The sequence below is a fragment of the Dendrobates tinctorius genome, unplaced genomic scaffold (assembly GCF_039654945.1).
Source record: "Dendrobates tinctorius isolate UK_male_01 unplaced genomic scaffold, ASM3965494v1 ptg000012l, whole genome shotgun sequence".
NCBI classification, from domain to species: Eukaryota; Metazoa; Chordata; class Amphibia; order Anura; family Dendrobatidae; genus Dendrobates; species Dendrobates tinctorius.
In genome coordinates, this window is record NW_027361680.1 from 497,501 (window position 1) to 518,098 (window position 20,598).

General features: G+C 44.5%; 1 protein-coding gene across 6 annotated transcripts in view; it reads right to left on the reverse strand.

Annotated features, from left to right (window-relative positions):
• LOC141065779 (flavin-containing monooxygenase 5-like) overlaps window positions 1-20,598 on the reverse strand; it is an 816,973-nt gene that overhangs the window by 296,873 nt on the left and 499,502 nt on the right. For all 6 annotated transcript variants that reach the window (XM_073557933.1, XM_073557934.1, XM_073557936.1 and 3 more), the window contains one exon: window positions 5,695-5,857. In XM_073557933.1, coding sequence (XP_073414034.1) covers window positions 5,695-5,857 — 163 coding nt within the window. The remainder of the gene's footprint in view (window positions 1-5,694; window positions 5,858-20,598) is intronic.

Below are 20,598 nucleotides of genomic sequence, written 5' to 3' on the forward strand. Positions count from 1 at the left end.
GAGAACCACTGTTTCGGCACATGGCAGAGCTCAAAAGGGAAGAAGCGCCGTTTGACTTCAACGCAAAATTAGCTGGAATTCAGATTGGACGCCATGTCACGTTTGGAGAGCCCCTGATGTGCCTAAACAGTGGAAACCCCCCACAAGTGACCCCATTTTGGAAACTAGACCCCCAAGGTACTTATCTAGATATGTGTTGAGAACTTTGAATCTACAAGTGCTTCACAGAAGTTTATAACGTACAGCAGTACAATTAAAAAATCTTATTTTTTCCCCAAAAAATGATCTTTTTACCCCAATTTTTATTTCCCCAAGCGTAACAGGACCCTAAAAGTTATTGTGCAATTTGTCCTGAGTACGCTGATACCCCATATGTGGGTGTAAACAGCTATATGGGCGCATGGCAGAGCTCGGAAGTGAAGCAGCACCATTTGACTTTTTTGGCTGGAATAGAGATCGGTCACCATGTCGCGTTTAGAAAGCCCCGGATGTGCCCAAACAGTGGAAACCCCCCACATATGACACCATTTTGGAAACTAGACCCCCCAAGGAACTTATATATATGTGTGGTAAGAACTTTGAACCTCCCAGGGCTTCACAGAAGTTTATCACGTTCTGCCGTAAAATTAAAAAATCACACTTTTCCAAAAAAAATGATCTTTTCACCCCCAATTTTTATTTTCCCAAGGGTAACAGGACAATAAAAGTTATTGTGCAATTTATCCTGAGTACACTGATACCCCACATGTGGGGATAAACCAGTATTTGGGCGCATGGCAGAGCTTGGAAGGAAAGCAGCGCCATTTGACTTTTTTGGCTGGAATTGGGATTGGACGCCATGCCGCGTTTAGAAAGCCCCTGATGTGCCTAAACAGTGGAAATCCCCCACAAATTATGCCATTTTGGAAACTTGACCCCCCAAGGAACTTATCTAGATGTATGGTGAACACTTTGAACCCCCAAGGGCTTCACAGAAGTTTATAACGCCCGGGCGTGAAAATAAAAAAATCATATTTTTTCCACAAACATGATCTTTTAGTCCCCAATTTTTTTATTTTTCCAAGAGTAACAGGAGAAATTGGACCCCAAAAGTTGTTGTCCAATTTGTCTTGAGTACGCTGATATCCCAAACGTGGGATAAAAGTACTGTATGGGCACACGTCGGGGCTCGGAAGGGAAGTAGTGACGTTTTGGAATGCAGACTTTTATGGAATGGTCTGCGTTTGTCATGTTGCCTTTAGATAGCCCCTGATGTACCTAAACAGTGGAAACCCCCCACAAGTGACCCCATTTTGAAAACTAGACCCCCTAAGGAACTTATCTAGATGTGTGGTGAGCTCTTTGAATCCCCCAGTGCTTCACAGAAGTTTATAACACCCGGGCGTGAAAATAAAAAAATCATATTTTTTCTACAAACATGATCTTGGAGTCCCCAATTTTTTTTATTTTCCAAAGGGTAACAGGAGAAATTAGACCCCAAAAGTTGTTGTCCAAATTGTTCTGAGTACGCTGATACCCCATATGTGGGAGAAAACTACTGTATGGGCACACGTCGGAGCTCGGAAGGGAAGTAGTGATGTTTTGGAATGCAGACTTTGATGGAATGGTCTGCGGGTGTCAAGTCACGTTTGGAGAGCCTCTGATGTGCCTAAACTGTTGAAACTCCCCACTAGTGACCCCAGTTTGGAAACTAGATCCCCCATGGAACTTATCTAAATGTGTGGTGAGCACTTTGAACCCCCCAAGTGCTTCACAGAAGTTTATAACGCCCGTGCGTGAAAATAAAAAAAACATTATTTTTCCACAAAAATGATATTTTTGCCCCCAAATTTTTATTTTCCTAAGGGTAACAGGAGAAATTGGACCCCAAACATTGTTTTGCAATTTGTCCTTAGTAGGCTGGTACCCCATATGTGGGGGTAAAACACTGTTTGGGCGCACGGCAGAGCTTGGAAGGTAAGGAGCACCATTTGACTTCTTCAACGCAGAAATGGCTGGAATTGAGATCAGACGCCATGTTGCGTTTGGAGAGCACCTGATGTGCCCAAACAGTGGAAACCCCCCAATTCTAACTCCAACCCTAACCCCAACACACCCCTAACCCTAATCTCAGCCCTAACCCTAGCCCTAACAGTAACCGTAGCCCTATCCCTAGCCCTAACCCTAATGGGAAAATGGAAATAAATACATTTTTTAAATTTTATTATTTTTCCCTAACTAAGGGGGTGATAACGGGGGGTTTGATTTACTATTTATGGCAGGTTTTTATGTTTGGCAGCTGTCATATGCTAAAAGACGCTTTTTATTGTAAAAATAGTTTTTGCATCACCACATTTTGAGAGCTATAATTTTTCCATATTTTGACCCACCGCGTCATGTGAGGTCTTATTTTTTGCAGGACGAGTTGATGTTTTTATTGGTACCATTATTGTACACGTGACATTTATTGGTTGCTTTTTATTCCGATTTTTGGGATGCAGAATGAACAAAAACCAGCATTTCATGAATTTCTTTTGGGGGGTGCGTTTACAGTGTTCCGAGTGCGGTAAAATTGATAAGGCGATTTTGTTGTTCGGGTCAGTACGATTACAGTGATACCTCTTTTATGTCATTTTTTTAGGTTTTGGCGCTTTTATGCAATGAAAACAATTTTATATAAAAAATAATTATTTTTGTATCGCTTTATTCTGCGAGCTATAACTTTTTTACTTTTTCGCTGATGACGCTGTGCGGTGGCTCGTTTTTTGCGAGACAAGATGACGTTTTCAGTGGTACCATGGTTATTTATATCCGTCTTTTTGATCGAGCGTTATTGCACTTTCTGCTCGTCGGTATGATAATAAAGCATTATTTTTTATGGGGTTCGCTAAAGGGGTTAACTAATGGGACAGTTTTATAGGGCGGGTCGTTACGGACACGGCGATACTAAATACAGTGGGGCAAAAAAGTATTTAGTCAGTCAGCAATAGTGCAAGTTCCACCACTTAAAAAGATGAGAGGCGTCTGTAATTTACATCATAGGTAGACCTCAACTATGGGAGACAAACTGAGAAAAAAAAATCCAGAAAATCACATTGTCTGTTTTTGTTTCATTTTATTTGCATATTATGGTGGAAAATAAGTATTTGGTCAGAAACAAGCAATCAAGATTTCTGGCTCTCACAGACCTGTAACTTCTTCTTTAAGAGTCTCCTCTTTCCTCCACTCATTACCTGTAGTAATGGCACCTGTTTAAACTTGTTATCAGTATAAAAAGACACCTGTGCACACCCTCAAACAGTCTGACTCCAAACTCCACTATGGTGAAGACCAAAGAGCTGTCAAAGGACACCAGAAACAAAATTGTAGCCCTGCACCAGGCTGGGAAGACTGAATCTGCAATAGCCAACCAGCTTGGAGTGAAGAAATCAACTGTGGGAGCAATAATTAGAAAATGGAAGACATACAAGACCACTGATAATCTCCCTCGATCTGGTGCTCCACGCAAAATCCCACCCCGTGGGGTCAGAATGATCACAAGAACGGTGAGCAAAAATCCCAGAACCACGCGGGGGGACCTAGTGAATGAACTGCAGAGAGCTGGGACCAATGTAACAAGGCCTACCATAAGTAACACACTATGCCATCATGGACTCAGATCCTGCAGTACCAGACGTGTCCCACTGCTTAAGCCTGTACATGTCCGGGCCCGTCTGAAGTTTGCTAGAGAGCATTTGGATGATCCAGAGGAGTTTTGGGAGAATGTCCTATGGTCTGATGAAACCAAACTGGAACTGTTTGGTAGAAACACAACTTGTCGTGTTTGGAGGAAAAAGAATACTGAGTTGCATCCATCAAACACCAATCCTACTGTAAAGCATGGTGGTGGAAACATCATGCTTTGGGGCTGTTTCTCTGCAAAGGGGCCAGGACGACTGATCCGGGTACATGAAAGAATGAATGGGGCCATGTATCGTGAGATTTTGAGTGCAAACCTCCTTCCATCAGCAAGGGCATTGATGATGAAACGTGGCTGGGTCTTTCAACATGACAATGATCCAAAGCACACCGCCAGGGCAACGAAGGAGTGGCTTCGTAAGAAGCATTTCAAGGTCCTGGAGTGGCGCCTAGCCAGTCTCCAGATCTCAACCCTATAGAAAACCTTTGGAGGGAGTTGAAAGTCCGTGTTGCCAAGCGAAAAGCCAAAAACATCACTGCTCTAGAGGAGATTTGCATGGAGGAATGGGCCAACATACCAACAACAGTGTGTGGCAACCTTGTGAAGACTTACAGAAAACGTTTGACCTCTGTCATTGCCAACAAAGGATACATCACAAAGTATTGAGATGAAATTTTGTTTCTGACCAAATACTTATTTTCCACCATAATATGCAAATAAAATGAAAAAAAAACAGACAATGTGATTTTCTGGATTTTTTTTTCTCAGTTTGTCTCCCATAGTTGAGGTCTACCTATGATGTAAATTACAGACGCCTCTCATCTTTTTAAGTGGTGGAACTTGCACTATTGCTGACTGACTAAATACTTTTTTGCCCCACTGTATGTGTACTTTCATTTTTTTTTATTTCTAAAAAATGAATTTATTAGGGAATATTTTGTTTTTAATTTATTTAGCGATTTTTTATAAATTATTTTTACACTTTTTTTTTTTTTTTTTAACTTTATTACACTGTCCCGGGGGGGGACATCACTGTCATGTGTGAGATCGCTGACCTGACACATCACAGATCGCTGTGGCAGATCAGCGATCTGACACAGGCACTGCAGAAGGCTTCCTCATGCCTGCGCTCTGCAGGCAGTGAGGAAACCGGCCCCCTGCAGGCCCCCGAAGGTCCCTGCCACCATATTGGATTCGGGGACCTGCAGGGAAGGAGGCCCCAGCAGCAGCGCTGCACATCACGCTGCTGTGGGGGTCTCAGGGAAGCACGGAGGGAGCCCCCTCCCTGCCGATGCTTCCCTTAACCCCTGGTACACCACGATCGTGTTTGATCGTAGTGTGTCAGGGGTTAACGTGCCGGGGGGCGGTCCGTGACCACCCCTGACACATAGTGCCGGGTGTCTCCTGTGATAATCAGCTGACACTCGGCCGCGATCAGCGGCACTCCCCCCTGAGCGCCGCTGATTGCTATGATGTACTATCCCGTCCATGGGCATAGGAGCCCGGGTCCCATGGATGGGATAGTACGTCAGATGTCAGGAAGGTGTTAAAGAAGACATTGAAAAACTGTAATTAGTTTAGAGAAGAGCTACCAGGAGGTTGAGCGAACTGCAAAGTGTGTCCTACGAGGAACAGTTAAAGGATCGAAGAATGTTTAACTTGCAAAAAGAAAAGCTAAGAGGAGACTAATAGCTGTCTACAAATATCTTAAGGGATGTCACAGTATAGAGGGATCATCCTTATTCTCATTTGCATGGAAACACGAAAAGCAATGGAATGAAAGGAAGAAGATCCAGCTTAGATATTAGAAATTTTTTTTTGACAGAGAGGGGTGATCAGTAAGTGGAATAGGCTGTCACGAGAGGTGGTGAGTTCTTCAAATAGAGGCTGGACAGACATCTGTCTGAGATGGTTTAGTGAATCCTGCATTGAGCAGGGGGTTGGGCACAATGACACTGAAGGTCCATTCCAATTCTAACATTCTATGATTATATTTAAACTATAATAAAGGATATTGTGATAACAGACATAATTACCTGGAAAAGAAGATAATGGTAAGTTGGGAAATGTATGATGCCCAGTACAGATCAACACAGCATCAAATTGAGTGACTTCTTGATCTCCATCCTTTTCAGTTGTGACAGTCCATTGGCCAGAGGTTGAAAAGTTTGAGCTTCTTTTTATACTGCAGACTGTAGTCTGAAATACATTTACATAACATAAAGGACTAAATGGACTATCCACTGTTAGACAACATCATACTAATAGTTCCAAGATTCAGCATGAAATGAAAAACTCTACACTCATCCCCGCACTGCACCATCCTCTATAATCAGCTCTGTGTCCTTTGACGGTCATCTTATATAAATACTAGCTGAAGAGCGGGCATAGTAACTAACTGTGGTTAGTTATAATAAATTATAATGATTATATTGCACATAAAATATTTCACATCGTATATTCAACACTACAGATTTGCAACACAAATTAACTAAACGATTACCTAAGTATTGATGGTATTTTATTTTCAACTAATTCAAGATCCTTTTGATAAACAACATTTTTGTTTTTTCCTTTCGGTGCAAAGATGAACAGATTTTTGGCAGTTCCAACTCTTGAACAGGCCACGTAAAGTTGACCATGAGAAAAGCATGGAGATTGCAAATAGATCCCTACTACTTTCAATGACTGTCCTTGAGGCTTGTTAATGGACATTGTAAATGCCAGTTGAAGTGGAACCTGGAGGCATTTAAAATCAAAAGGCAAATCAGATGAAATGAGTAGAAGTCATGAAATGAAAATGTCCTCTTCTTTGGCACATCCTGTTGCTGAGCTGTGTATCTAATCCTATCCTGTGTGATATTGTCTGCTGAGTTGTGTATCTAATTCTGCCCTTTGTGACACTGTTTCCTGAGCTGTGTATCTAACTCTATCCTGTGATATACTGTCTCTTGAGCTGTGTACCTAATCTTATCCTGTGTGTAACTGGCTGCTGAGCTGTGTATCTAATCCTACCATGTGTGATACAGTCTGTTGAGCCGTGTCTCTAATCCTATCCTGTGCGATACTGTCTGCTGAGTCATGTATCTAATCCTATCCCGTGTGTTACTGTCTGCTGAGCTATGTATCTAATCCTATCCTGTGTGATACTGACTGCTTAGCTGTGTATCTAATCCTATCCTTTGTGTTTCTGTCTGCTGAGCTGTGTATCTAATGCTATCCTGTGTTATACTGTCTGCTGAGCTGTGTATCTAATCCTATCCTGTATGATACTGTCTGCTGAGCTGTGTATCTAATCCTATCCAGTGTGATACTGTCTGCTGAGCCATATCTCTAACCCTATCCTGTGTGATACTGTCTGCTGAGCCATGTATGTAATCCTATCCTGTGTGTTACTGTCTGCTGAGTCATGTATCTAATCCTATCCTGTGTGATATAGTCTGCTGAGCTGTCTATCTAATCCTATCCTGTGTGATATTGTCTGCGAGCTGTGTATCTAATCCAATCCTGTGTGATACTGTCTGCTGAGCCGTGTCTCTAACCCTATCCTGTGTGATACTGTCTGCTGAGCCGTGTATGTAATCCTATCCTGTGTGTTACTGTCTGCTGAGTCATGTATCTAATCCTATCCTGTGTGATACAGTCTGCTGAGCTGTGTATCTAACACTGTTATGATGAGTCACCGAAGGAGGAAAAAACCAAATACCAGCTAAGTCCAGAAAAACCAGAGAGGTTGGCAGCTATCGGATTGCAGACCCCTGAACCTATCCACAACAACTAGCAGTAGCCGTGGGGGGTTCCTACGGTGCCCTAGACCCCTCGATCACAGCCGGAGAACTGCATAGCCTAAAGACAGAAAGGGGAAAAACTAAACTGCCCCAGAGCAGACCCCAAAGCAATAGGCAGCCCCCAACATATAATGACGGTGAAGCAAGATGAAAACACTAACACAGATAGAAAGATAGGTTGAGCAAATATGGGGCCCAAGCTAGGACAGGATAGGAAAGCTGCTGTCTGCCATCCACAAAAACCCTATCAAAATGAGCCAACCGACTGATAGGAAAAACAGGCCCTGAAGTCGCTAGGCTTCAAAAGACTATATCAGCACTCAGGTCTATTCTGAAGACAGAGCAAAAGATCAACAGATCAGAGACAAAAATGGAATTCAGCTCACCCCCGGCTGGGGATGGCAGAACTCCCAAAAAACAAGGCAAAACAAAAACAAAACTGAATAGTACAAAGCAGAGCAGAAAAACTTAGCTTTGAGAAGCAGGAATCAGACTGGTCTCCAAGAATCCAGCAGGAAAAGCACCAGCCAGGAAGAAGGGCATCGGCAGCCTTATATCCAGTCCTCAATTCCAGCCACCCAGTCATCATCTAGCTGCCCAGGTGTTTAGTAATCAGCCTCACTACCTTCCTTCACCAGAGGAGGGAGTTCATCAGACCTCAATGGTGAAGGGAAAAATGAACTCACAACAGTACCTCCCCCTTGAGGAGGGGTCACCGAACCCTCATCCATGCCACCAGGGCGATCCGGGTGAGCCCGATGAAAGGCACGCACCAATCTTTCGGCATGAATATCAGAGGCAGAGACCCAGGAATTATCCTCTTGACCATAACCCTTCCACATAACCAAATACTGGAGTCTCCGTCTAGCCAGACGGGAATCCAGTATCTTCTCTACCTCATATTCCATGTTACCTTCAACCAATATAGGGTCAGGAGGTGCCACCACAGGAACTACTGGTTCAACAAACCTCTTCAACAAGGATTTATGAAACACATTATGAATTTTAAATGTGACAGGAAGAGCCAACCGAAAAGAGACCGGATTAATAATCTCCAAAATCTTGTAAGGTCCAATAAATTTAGGCTTAAACTTAGGAGAAGCCACCTTCATAGCGATATTTTTTGATGACAACCAAACCATATCACCCACCTTAAACTGGGGACCAACGGTCCTATGCCGGTTGGAAAACCGCTGGGCCTTTTCCTGGGAGAGAGACAACTTATCCACTACTTGGTCCCAGATCTGGTGCATTCTCTCCACCACAGTGTCAACACCTGGGCAGGCAGAAGGCTCCACCTGCCCTGAAGAAAATCGAGGGTGAAAACCAAAGTTACAAAAAAAAGGTGACCTCAAAGTGGCAGAACTAGCTCTATTATTTAAAGCAAATTCGGCCAAGGGCAAAAATGAAACCCAATCATCCTGATCGTCAGAAATAAAACATCTCAAATACGACTCCAAAGTCTGGTTTGTTCTCTCCGTCTGCCCATTGGTCTGAGGGTGAAACGCAGAGGAGAAGGACAACTGAATTCCCAGCTTGGAACAGAAAGTCCTCCAAAATCTAGACACAAACTGAACTCCTCTGTCAGATACAATGTTCTCAGGAATCCTGTGCAAGCGAACCACCTGTTGCAAAAACAAGGGCACCAACTCAGAGGAAGATGGCAACTTAGTGAGTCGTACAAGATGGACCATCTTAGAGAATCCATCACAAATCACCCAAATAACAGTCATTCTCTGAGAGACAGGCATATCAGAGATAAAATCCATTGAAATATGGGTCCATGGCCTCCTGGGCACCGGCAAAGGCATCAACAAGCCACTAGAGCGAGAACAAGGTTTAGACCGGGAGCAAGTCCCACAGGACTGCACAAAATTCCTGACATCATGAGACAAGGCGGGCCACCAAAAAGACCGACTCACCAGATCTCTAGTACCAAAAATACCTGGATGACCAGCCAATGCAGAGCAATGAACTTCAGACATCACTCTCTTCCTCCACTGGTCAAGAACATACAACTTTCCACTGGGACAATGCTCAGGTTTGTCCTCCTGAAACTCTTCCAGAGCACGTCTCAAATCGGGCGAGATGGCAGAAAGAACTACCCCTTCGCCTAAGATGGTAGCAGGCTTAGTCACAACAGGAGAATCAGCAAGGAAACTCCTAGAGAGGGCATCTGCCTTGACATTCTTAGTGCCCGGAAGAAAAGAGACCATAAAATCAAAACGTGTGAAAAACAAGGCCCACCTAGCCTGTCTAGGATTCAAGCGCTTGGCCGACTCCAGGTAAATCAAATTCTTGTGGTCAGTAAGGACCACGACTCGGTGTTTGGCTCCCTCCAACCAATGTCTCCACTTCTCAAATGCCCATTTCATGGCCAACAGTTCCCGATTCCCCACATCATAGTTACGTTCAGATGGGGAGAACTTTCGGGAAAAGAAAGCACAAGGATTCATTTTAGATGTCACAGGATCTTTTTGGGACAACACCGCTACTGCACCAATCTCAGAAGCGTCCACCTCCACCTGAAACGGGAGTGAGACATCAGGTTGCCGCAAAACCGGAGCAGAAGTGAATCTTCGCTTCAGCTCCTGAAAGGAAGAAACAGCCTCCGGAGACCAATTCAGCACATCAGCACCCTTCCTAGTCAAATCCGTCAATGGCTTGGCAATACCAGAAAAATTAGCTATAAATTTCCGATAAAAATTAGCAAAACCCAAAAACTTCTGGAGGGCCTTCAAAGAAGTGGGCTGAACCCAATCATAAATGGCCTGAACCTTGGCCGGGTCGATTTCAATAGTTTACAGAGACAAAATAAATCCCAAAAATGAAATCCTCTGTACCCCAAAAAGGCATTTCGATCCCTTGACATACAGGGTATTCTCCTTCAAAATCCGGAACACAGTCCGAACATGTTCCACATGAGAGTCCCAATTCTTGGAGAAGATCAAAATATCATCCAGATAAATAATCAAAAATTTATCCACAAAGTCTCGGAATATATCATTCATGAAGCACTGGAAGACAGAAGGGGCATTAGTGAGCCCAAAAGGCATCACCAGGTACTCAAAATGTCCCTCCGGAGTATTAAACGCCGTCTTCCATTCATCCCCATGCTTAATGCAAATAAGATTATACGCCCCCCTGAGGTCAAGCTTGGTAAACCAGCAAGCACCTTTAACTCTGGAGAATAGATCAGAAATCAGGGGTAACGGATACTGATATTTAACAGTAATTTTGTTGAGGGCACGATAGTCAATACAAGGCCTTAATGAACCATCCTTTTTAGCCACGAAAAAAAACCCAGCACCTAAGGGTGAAGAGGATGGTCTAATATGACCCTTCTCCAATGCCTCCTTAATATAGGATCGCATAGCCTCGTGCTCGGGTACAGATAAATTGAAAAGCCGACCCTTGGGGAATTTACACCCCGGGTTCAGCTCAATTGCACAGTCATAACTCCTATGAGGAGGCAAAGACGCAGACTCATTCTCACTAAATACATCATAAAAGTCAGCCAAATAGTCAGGAACATCATGCGACTGGGGAGAGGTGGAGAAAACAGGAGCATCACTAAGGGCACACCGACAACCCCAACTCACCACAGACAAAGATTTCCAATCCAGAACTGGATTATGGATTTGCAACCAGGGAAACCCCAGAACAATGGTATCATGCAAATTATGCAACACCAAAAATCTGCAATTTTCTTGATGGTTTGAGGCGACCCGCATTACCACCTGGGTCCAAAACTGAGGTTTATTCTTTGCCAAAGGAGTAGCATCATTACCCCTCAAAGGGATAGTCGTCTGCAGAGGTGTCATGGGAAATCCACAACGTTTAGCAAAATCCAAGTCGATCAGGTTCAGAGCTGCTCCTGAATCCACAAAAGCCTTGGCGGAAAATGTGGACAGGGAGCAGATCAGAGTAATTGCCAGAAGAAGCTTAGGTTGAACACCACCCACAGAAAACGTGTATGCACAACGTTTCTCTCGTTTAGGGCAGACAAAAATAATATGCGAGGCATCTCCACAAAAAAAACACAGCTTATTACGCCTTCTGAACTCTTGACGTTGCGCCCTAGACAAAACTCTATCACATTGCATAGGTTCAGACATTTGTTCAACAGGTGGCAATATCTCTCGTGTGGTTTTGCGTTCACGTAAACGCCGATCCACCTGAATGGCTAATGACATAGAATCGTCAAGACCAGAGGGAACAGGAAATCCCACCATAGTATCTTTTACAGTTTCTGACAAACCCTTCCGAAAGAGGGCTGCCAAGGCACCATCATTCCAGGTAGTAAGGACCGCCCACTTTCGGAACTTTTGACAGTACAACTCTGCCGAATCCCGACCCTGGCTTAATGCCAACAGGGTCTTTTCAGCCTGATCAATAGCATTAGGTTCATCATACAACAACCCCAAGGCTTGAAAAAATGCATTCACATTATTCAGAATAGGATCATCAGGTTTCAAAGAAAACGCCCAATCCTGGGGATCGCCGCGCAGCAAAGAGATGACAATTTTAACCTGCTGCGCGGAGTTCCCTGACGAGTTAGGCTTCAAGGCAAAAAATAATTTACAATTATTCTGAAAATTCAAGAATTTAGACTGATCCCCAAAAAACACATCAGGAGTGGGAATCTTTGGTTCAGCAGCATGTGAATGAGCAAGATAGGCGGAGATTCCCCGCACTTCAGCAGCGAGCTGCTCCACACGATCAGACAATTGCTTCATCTCCATTCCTCAAAATTCCCCCTACGGCCTCAGAGATATAGAGGAAAAATTATGCACACACAAAAAAAAAAAATTCTGACACCTTTTTTTAACCATTTTTTTTTTCCTTCCCTTTTACAATTCTCTCCTGCTATTGAGTACCCTAGGATCTGCGGTATGGCTGATGATTCTGTTATGATGAGTCACCGAAGGAGGAAAAAACAAAATACCAGCTAAGTCCAGAAAAACCAGAGAGGTTGGCAGCTATCGGATTGCAGACCCCTGAACCTATCCACAACAACTAGCAGTAGCCGTGGGGGGTTCCTACGGTGTCCTAGACCCCTCGATCACAGCTGGAGAACTACATAGCCTAAAGACAGAAAGGGGAAAAACTAAACTGCCCCAGAGCAGACCCCAAAGCAATAGGCAGCCCCCAACATATAATGACGGTGAAGCAAGATGAACACACTAACACAGATAGAAAGATAGGTTGAGCAAATGATGGGGCCCAAGCTAACTACGTAGGACAGGATAGGAAAGCTGCTGTCTGCCATCCGCAAAAACCCTATCAAAATGAGCCAACCGACTGATAGGAAAAACAGGCCCTGAAGTCGCTAGGCTTCAAAAGACTATATCAGCACTCAGGTCTATTCTGAAGACAGAGCAAAAGATCAACAGATCAGAGACAAAAATGGAATTCAGCTCACCCCCGGCCGGGGATGGCAGAACTCCCAAAAAACAAGGCAAAACAAAAACAAAACTGAAGAGTACAAAGCAGAGCAGAAAAACTTAGCTTTGAGAAGCAGGAATCAGACTGGTCTCCAAGAATCCAGCAGGAAAAGCACCAGCCAGGAAGAAGGGCGTCGGCAGCCTTATATCCAGTCCTCAATTCCAGCCACCCAGTCATCATCTAGCTGCCCAGGTGTTTGGTAATCAGCCTCACTACCTTCCTTCACCAGAGGAGGGAGTTCATCAGACCTCAATGGTGAAGGGAAAAATGAACTCACAACATAATCCTATCCTGTGTGATGCTGTCTGCTGAGCTGTGCATCTAATCCTATCCTGTGTGACACTGTTTGCTGAGCTGTGTATCTAATATCCTATCCTGTGTGATACAGTCTGCTGAGCCATGCATCTAATCCTATCCTGTGTGATACTGGGCTCCCCCTGCAGTCTATGTCAGAGGGTGGTCAGTGTCAGCACGGTAATAAATTGTGTTATTTCCCACTTTGCAGAAGGATGGTAACACCATAGAAATGATAAGAATAATAGCCCTCAGTTACCATAACTGTCTACAAGGAAACCTGTTGGTCATAGCAACCAATCACAGCTCAGCTTTCATCTTTTAAACAGCTCTGGTGAAATGAAAGTTGCTTAGTGATTGGTTGCTATGTGGAGTGGGCGTGGCTTATATATAGATGTCAGGTGTGTATTGCAGTCGATGATTCGCTGCAGCCTTCATAGTTTTAACTGACTGAAGAAAACTGCTCAGACCGCAACCTTTATATAAATGCATTCTACTGACTCCGAGCTTTCCTTTGTCCCCCACATACGATCACTGGCTCGCTCTTGTTATCTGCACCTCAAAAACATTTCTAGAATTTGACCTTTTCTTACTTTTGACTCCACAAAAACTCTTACTGTGTGTCTTATTCATTCTCGTCTCGACTTTTGTAACTCTCTTCTAATCGGTCTCCCTCTTACCAAACTCTCCCCCTCCAATCTGTCTTGAATGCTGCTGCCAGGATCATATTCCTCGCCAATCGTTACACCGATGACTCTACCTTGTGCCAGTCATTATACTGGCTACCCATCCACTACAGAATCCAGTACAAACTTATTACCCTCACCCACAAAGCTCTCCATGGCTCAGCACCACCCTACATCTCCTCCCTTGTTTCAGTATACCACCCTACCCGCGCCCTCCGTTCTGCTGATGACCTGAGGTTAGCATCCTCAATAATCAGAACCTCCCACTTCCGTCTCCAAGACTATACACGTACTGCGCCAACTCTTTGGAATGCACTTCCCAGGTCAATGCGATTAGTCCCCAATCCCCACAATTTTAAGCGTGCCTTGAAAACTCATTTATTCAGACTGGCCTACCGCCTCAGCACATTAACCTAATCTATCCCTATGTGGCACAGCCAAAAGTTTTTACCATAACCAGGTTCCCCGCATCATGTTCCCACATGCTTTATGCATCCATTAGCCCTCTGCGTCTGTACTGTTACACACTTAACATTATGGCTGGTCCACACAATCAGGGCAACTGTTAGGCTACTTTCACACATCAGGTTTTCGGCGTCAGGCACGATCCGGCGTCGTGCCGGAATGCCGGATCCGGCAAATGTTTTGTAAAACCTGAAGTGCCGGATCCGGTTTTCTGCCGGATCCGTCTTGTTCTTGACAGACAAAACCGGATCCGTCTCATCCGGTTCATCCGTTTTTCTATCCGTTTTTCTATCCGTTTTTCGACGGATTACGCCGGATCCGGTTTTTAAAATTGACCCTTGTGGCCTTCCGAACGGGATTGGCTACTGGAAAACTAGATATAGCATGTTCCTACAGCCCTTCTTTGACAGGTTGTAGAGAAGAAAGTGCAGGTTGGAGAGAAGAGCAAGTTACTGGCGAAGATGGATGTTGTCATTGGAAATATTACCACTAGAAGTTCTGTGACGGTTTCAGGGACAATTTTCCACTATACTTTATGTCACCTCAAGGCAGAGTACACTGGGATGACAGAGTGTGAAAGATTTGTGCCCTAAACTTGTGTACCTTCTGGACCAACAGTATATACCTTTGCCAACCAAAGTTGGCTATCTTGTCATGGTCTTACTATTTTTACCTTTAGGCCACAGGTGTGTACCTGGTTGTGTTTTATGCAAAGTATTTCACCTTTTAACAAAAGTTGTGTACATTGGTAGGAAATCACCAACAATAAACACAACTTTTTAGGTGAAATACTTTGCTTCAAACACAACCAGGAACACAACTGTGGCAAAAAGCTAAAATTTACCCACAGTTATATACCTGGTTTTGAATACCTTTTTACCTTTGAAATACCCTGTATTTAACCTTTTTTTAAAACATAGTTCGCCGCAGAAAGAAATGACAGACAACCATTGTGAAATGATAATTTAACTTTTATTTAAATTTTTTTTTTTTTTTATGTTTTTAAAGTGCAAAAAACTTTTTTAATAAAGGTTTTAAACCCAATGGGCATTTTTATTACAAAAAAAAAAAATTACAAATCTGTGTACTGTGGGGTGGAAATACTGCTGGAGGGGCTGCGGGACACTTCGACACTGGGTGTGTGGAGAGAGGACTGGGATCGTGGTGGGGAAGGAACAGTTAGAGGTGAAGGTGTGGAAAAAGCTACAGAATGGGTGGACATGTGGGAGGCAGAAGAGGTGGTGGGCGGTGGAGTGGAGGGTTGGGCAGGGACTGTAGGAGCAGATGATGTTGATGGAAAGTTGTATGGGGAAGGAGTTTGGTACGGGGAAGGAGTTTGGTACGGGGAAGGAGTTTGGTACGGGGCAGGTTGCTGGAAGTGGGGAGATGTCTGGTACTGGTGAGGTTGCTGGTATGTAATAGGAGGGGGAGGATGGAAAGTGGCTGGAGGGGGTGCAGATGTAATAGGAGGGGGAGGATGGAAAGTGGCTGGAGGGGGTGCAGGTGGAGGAACTACAGTGGTGGGAGGTGGAGGTTGGGAGGTAACCTGCTGTAGAGCACCGTGGCACGAATGCATTACATGCATCTGCTGGGTAGGAGATAGTGTTGCCATGCGCTCCACAACAGACCTGAAAAAGGTGTGGTTTGGCGAAGATCTTGCTTCTGAATGCATGGTTTGCAGAAGTGTCTTCACCTCCAGAATGCTGGAGTTGATCTGCTGAAAGCCTGCGGAGATTTGCTCTGACAAGACTTTGAGACAGTTCTGGAAAGATGCATTCAGATGCAAGAACTCTTGCGCATAACTCTTTTCCTGACCCCTCTGCCGCTGCCGCCCAGTACCCGCAGGTGTACTAGAGGTGGCAGGGGCAGAAGGGTGGGGTAAAGGGAAAGCGATCTCCTCACCAGCAGCTTCATGTAATGTAGGCGGCCACGATGCTCCTGTGCTGGTGGATGGGACAGATGGGTCGAATGTGTGGGAAGGCTGGGAAGGTGCAGATGTACCGGGGCGGTCGAAGTGTCCCTCGGTGCCGGTCTCCTCAGGGATCGCCTCAGAAGGGTCCAATCGTGCAGGCTCCCGAGTGCTGCTCACCGTGCTGTGGAATAAAGAGAAAAAAAAACAATTAAAATACTGACATGGTATGGCCCTGGCTGAAAAAAAAAAGTTACATCTAACATTTTTTTCACATGTGGTGTGTAATATTTACCTTCTGGTGAGCATTGTTTCCCGGAGGAACGACAGGGCTTGTGCGTACTTGTACTTGCTCCTGCGTCCTCCAGATCCACTCGGGGCCCGCATCTCTTTATTGAACTCCTTCTTGAAACGATCCCTCACAGACCGCCACCGATTCACAATTCTGTTCCCTGAAACGAGAAAGGAGTGGTTAGTATACAACATCAGTGTTTCACAAACTCCAGTCCTCATGGTCCCCAGGGGTCATGTTTTCAGGATTTCCATAGTAAATAGAAATCCTGAACACATGATCCGTGGGGACCACGAGGACTGGAGTTCGGGAAACACTGGTTTACATCAAGCAACCGGTACTGTATATACTTACGCTCTTTAATCTGGGCCCGAGCTTCGAGGTCCTCCCAGCGGCCCACAAGGAGCGAACAGATTTCCTCCCAGAGTCGTCGGGTAACGATAAGGTCAGCGTGGCGGCGGTCAGCCATATTCCAGAGCGGCTCCCTTTCTCTGACGAGATCGATGAGGTGGTCCACATCGAGTCCTCCATCCTCACCGTCAGAGTCGGGAGCACGCTGTGAAGGCTGTTAAAGAAAAAGACAAAAATAACATAATTAGCCTCCACAAAAGAAATGAAATAAAAAGTGCAAAAAAACAAAGCAAAAATATTTATACTTACACGCTGGTGACCGCCGCGTTGCTGTCGCCGACGACCCTGGGAGGCACTGCGAGGACCTCTTGGCCGAGCACCAGATTGGGAAGACTAGAGAAGAAAACAAAAAATGTTATGTCTTTGGATGTAGGCATTTGTTTGCTGTGTGTGGTCTGCAGAACATTGTTTTCTATGTGTTGTGTGTAGTGTGATGTTGTGTTTCTGCGTTTGATGCAAAAAACTTACCAATTGTGAGCCCACTCCAGGTGTCTGTCCACCCCTTCCTTCTTCTTCTGGGAGCTCCTCTTCATCTTGTGATTCCTGTTTTGAAATAAAAGGCAATGAATAGACATATATTACAGAGATGATGGATTTTGAAAATAAAAACTTACCGTCAAACGCTGACGATGCGAGGGAGGGCTCCCAGAAGAAGATGTGCTGTCCTGTTGATGGCCAGACTCCATGGCTGTGGGTATTGCTGCTGCCAGTGATGCCATTTCTGCTGCTGCTGCTGCTGCATCTCTTTGGCGGCTGTTGAATAAAGAGAAACAAAGGGCCAATGAATATCTTGATATTCCATGGCCCTAGTTTGGAGGAATGGGGGATTTGATAATTACTGTCTCTCATCTGCTGCTGGCCTCCCCTCCTCAGCATGTTCTATTTGCTGCTCCATTTGGGGTGGTGGTGGTGCTGATGGTGCTGCAGTGGTCTCCTGCCTTCTCCTGCTTCGCTTGGTTGCTTTCTTGGGTGGCATGTTGGGTGTGGCTGTGGGTCCCACTGTCTTGCTTTTATATATGTCTTGTGGGCAGAGCTACTGAGCATGCTCAGACCAAAAAATCGGATCCGGCCGCCGGATCCGGCTTTCGCCGGATCCGGCGCATTGCGGCGCTCATAGGCTTTCATTGTGTGTAAAAGCCGGACGCGCCGGATCCGGCGTGTCCGGCTTTTTCGCCGGAGACAAAAAACGTTACAGTAGACGTTTTTTCCAGACGCCGGATCGCGACACATTGCGACACATTGCCGGATCCGGCGAAAACCGGATGAAACGCATGGCCATCCGGCGCGATCCGGCGCAAATGCAAGTCAATGGGGGGGAAACCGGATCCGGCATTGCATTTCGCCGGATCCGGTTTCTGTCAAAAGCGCCGGATCGCGCCTGACGGCGAAAACCTGATGTGTGAAAGAGGCCTTACCACCCACCTTTCGTGTCTACCTTTTTTTCCTCATAGATTGTAAGCTTGCGAGCAGGGCCCTCATCCCTCTTGGTATCTGTTATGATCTATGTGATTATTGTCATGCTGCAATGTCTATTGTCTGTACAAGTCCCCTCTGAAATGTAAAGTGCTGCGGAATATGTCGGCGCTATAGAAATAAAATGTATTATTAATATTATATTAGTATTATCTCTGTGTAGTACATTAGGATTAGACCATGTAGGTTTGATGGAGTACTCCAAAATAAAGATGTGGAAGTAGATGAGATCACAGGGTGAAGCAAGTCACCGTAACTGTAGCTACTATATAAAACTACAGATCCACCCTCTATAAAAATACAAGATGTATGGAACATTCTGTTGCCTCTAAATGTATGATGGTTATTACTGCTGCTCCATGTTGATTCATTCATCATTATCTTGGATTCCCCCTTTGGCAGTTAGTTGTTACTGCAGCCTCTGGCAGATCATAATGGAAAACCACACAGCTGCATAAGCTTGTGGTTGCATGATGTCACAGACCTGGCATTGTATTAATTTTAGTTGGGTTTATCAGGGGTTAATCTTACTGGGGGCTCAACAACAGCTTAAATGAGTTTGTGTTTGATTGGTTCTTTTCTCTCCTCAGGGCAGGTCTGATATGATTGGGCCAGAGAAAGGGCGCCAAAATGTAAGCTCTAAATAGACCTATATTCCTGTCAGGACTGCAGAACAACTAAAAAATTATTTAAGTTATCAACTAGTGCTGGCACTAAATCCTGTCATGGAAGATTTCATCCAGTGTCTGCTGCTTAGGGCTAGTTAAGCTAGAGGGGAAGCCTGGTTACAGGATTGCTTAGATCGTCTTGGTCCTGGCACTGCAGGAGCTTACCAGCCATCAGCCATATTGACAAACTTATTACCTCCGATTTGCCTGTCATATCAGCGCCTGTCGGCTTAGTGAGCTGTAAGATTAAACTGTGCACTAGGAGAGAGATTTTCTCACCTCAACTATCAGGGAGATGCCGGGCTCCGGAGAACAGCCGTCCACATGAACTTTCCTGAAATTCATGAAGAGCAGCCAAAAAATGTCAGGCAAGATCCGCAAGCATCTGAGCGAAGCACAGCTGAAGAAACATGGGGAGTTCCATTGCCACCGGATGAAGCAGGACCACCGAACCACAGACCCGAAAGCTGGCCTTCTTCTTCCCTCCTTCAGATGTTTACTGTGACAGAGGGTGCAGCAATTCCAGATGGTAGACATCTTCACTACATGGATTTTGGTGATCTTGAATTGATACAGCCTTTAAAATATTTTATTTTCCAGTCTGTTTCTCAAGCTATTAATAATTTAGCTACTGAGCAGATTGTGGTTGGCTCAGTTAATAGTTAAGTTCCCCCAATAATCTGGGCAGATTAGTTCTTGGTATTTTATGTTGTCAGAGGCCTGTATGAAGGAGGCTCTGACCTGTGATATTAGAGGTAAAATAGCCCAATAATCTGAGTGGATTGTTTTTATTATTCTATTAAATTGATTATTTAATTATTTATTATTTATTCTGGTTAAATCGTTTAATAATTGGTTGTAAGTGTTTGTATTTGATGCATCTGTATTGGGTGCAAGGAAACTACACTGCGTTGTAGATTATTTCAGCACTTGAATGCTATTTTAGCAGTTTATAGACATTTTGGTAGCATGGCGTGGCTTGCCTTTGATGAAAGTTTTTGCCTTGCTTTTAATGAGGCAGTATGTAAATGGGCAGCTAGTACCTATACCGGCTTGAGTATTCATTCTTTTCAGGTTTTTCTTGCTGCTTCCTAATGTTTTAGCAAGCGGAATCAACTCCTGCAACCTTCCTCCAGGGAATACTGTTCTAAAAGGGTAGAGCCCAATGCAAAAAATGCTGGCATGGCGAGACTGGTAACTCATCAGGTGGTTATCTATTAAGATTTTTCATGGGTTCAATGATGGGTTCTATGATCCCGACTATTTAATTTGTGGGCTGTGTTGTTCATGCCAATTTGCCATTGGTGGAAAAATATCATGAATCTGAGGCTGAAAAGTTGTTTTATGAAGTTTCCGCCAGGAGGATGGTGCCCCCTCTGCTCTTGGTATTGCGACAAAAAGGAGGTTGGGTAATTCTGCGTGATACATGATTTTTACTACCTTTACGGTGATTCCCTTATTGATCAAATGGATTTTAATTCTGCTTCTGTGGTTCTTTGCTGAGGC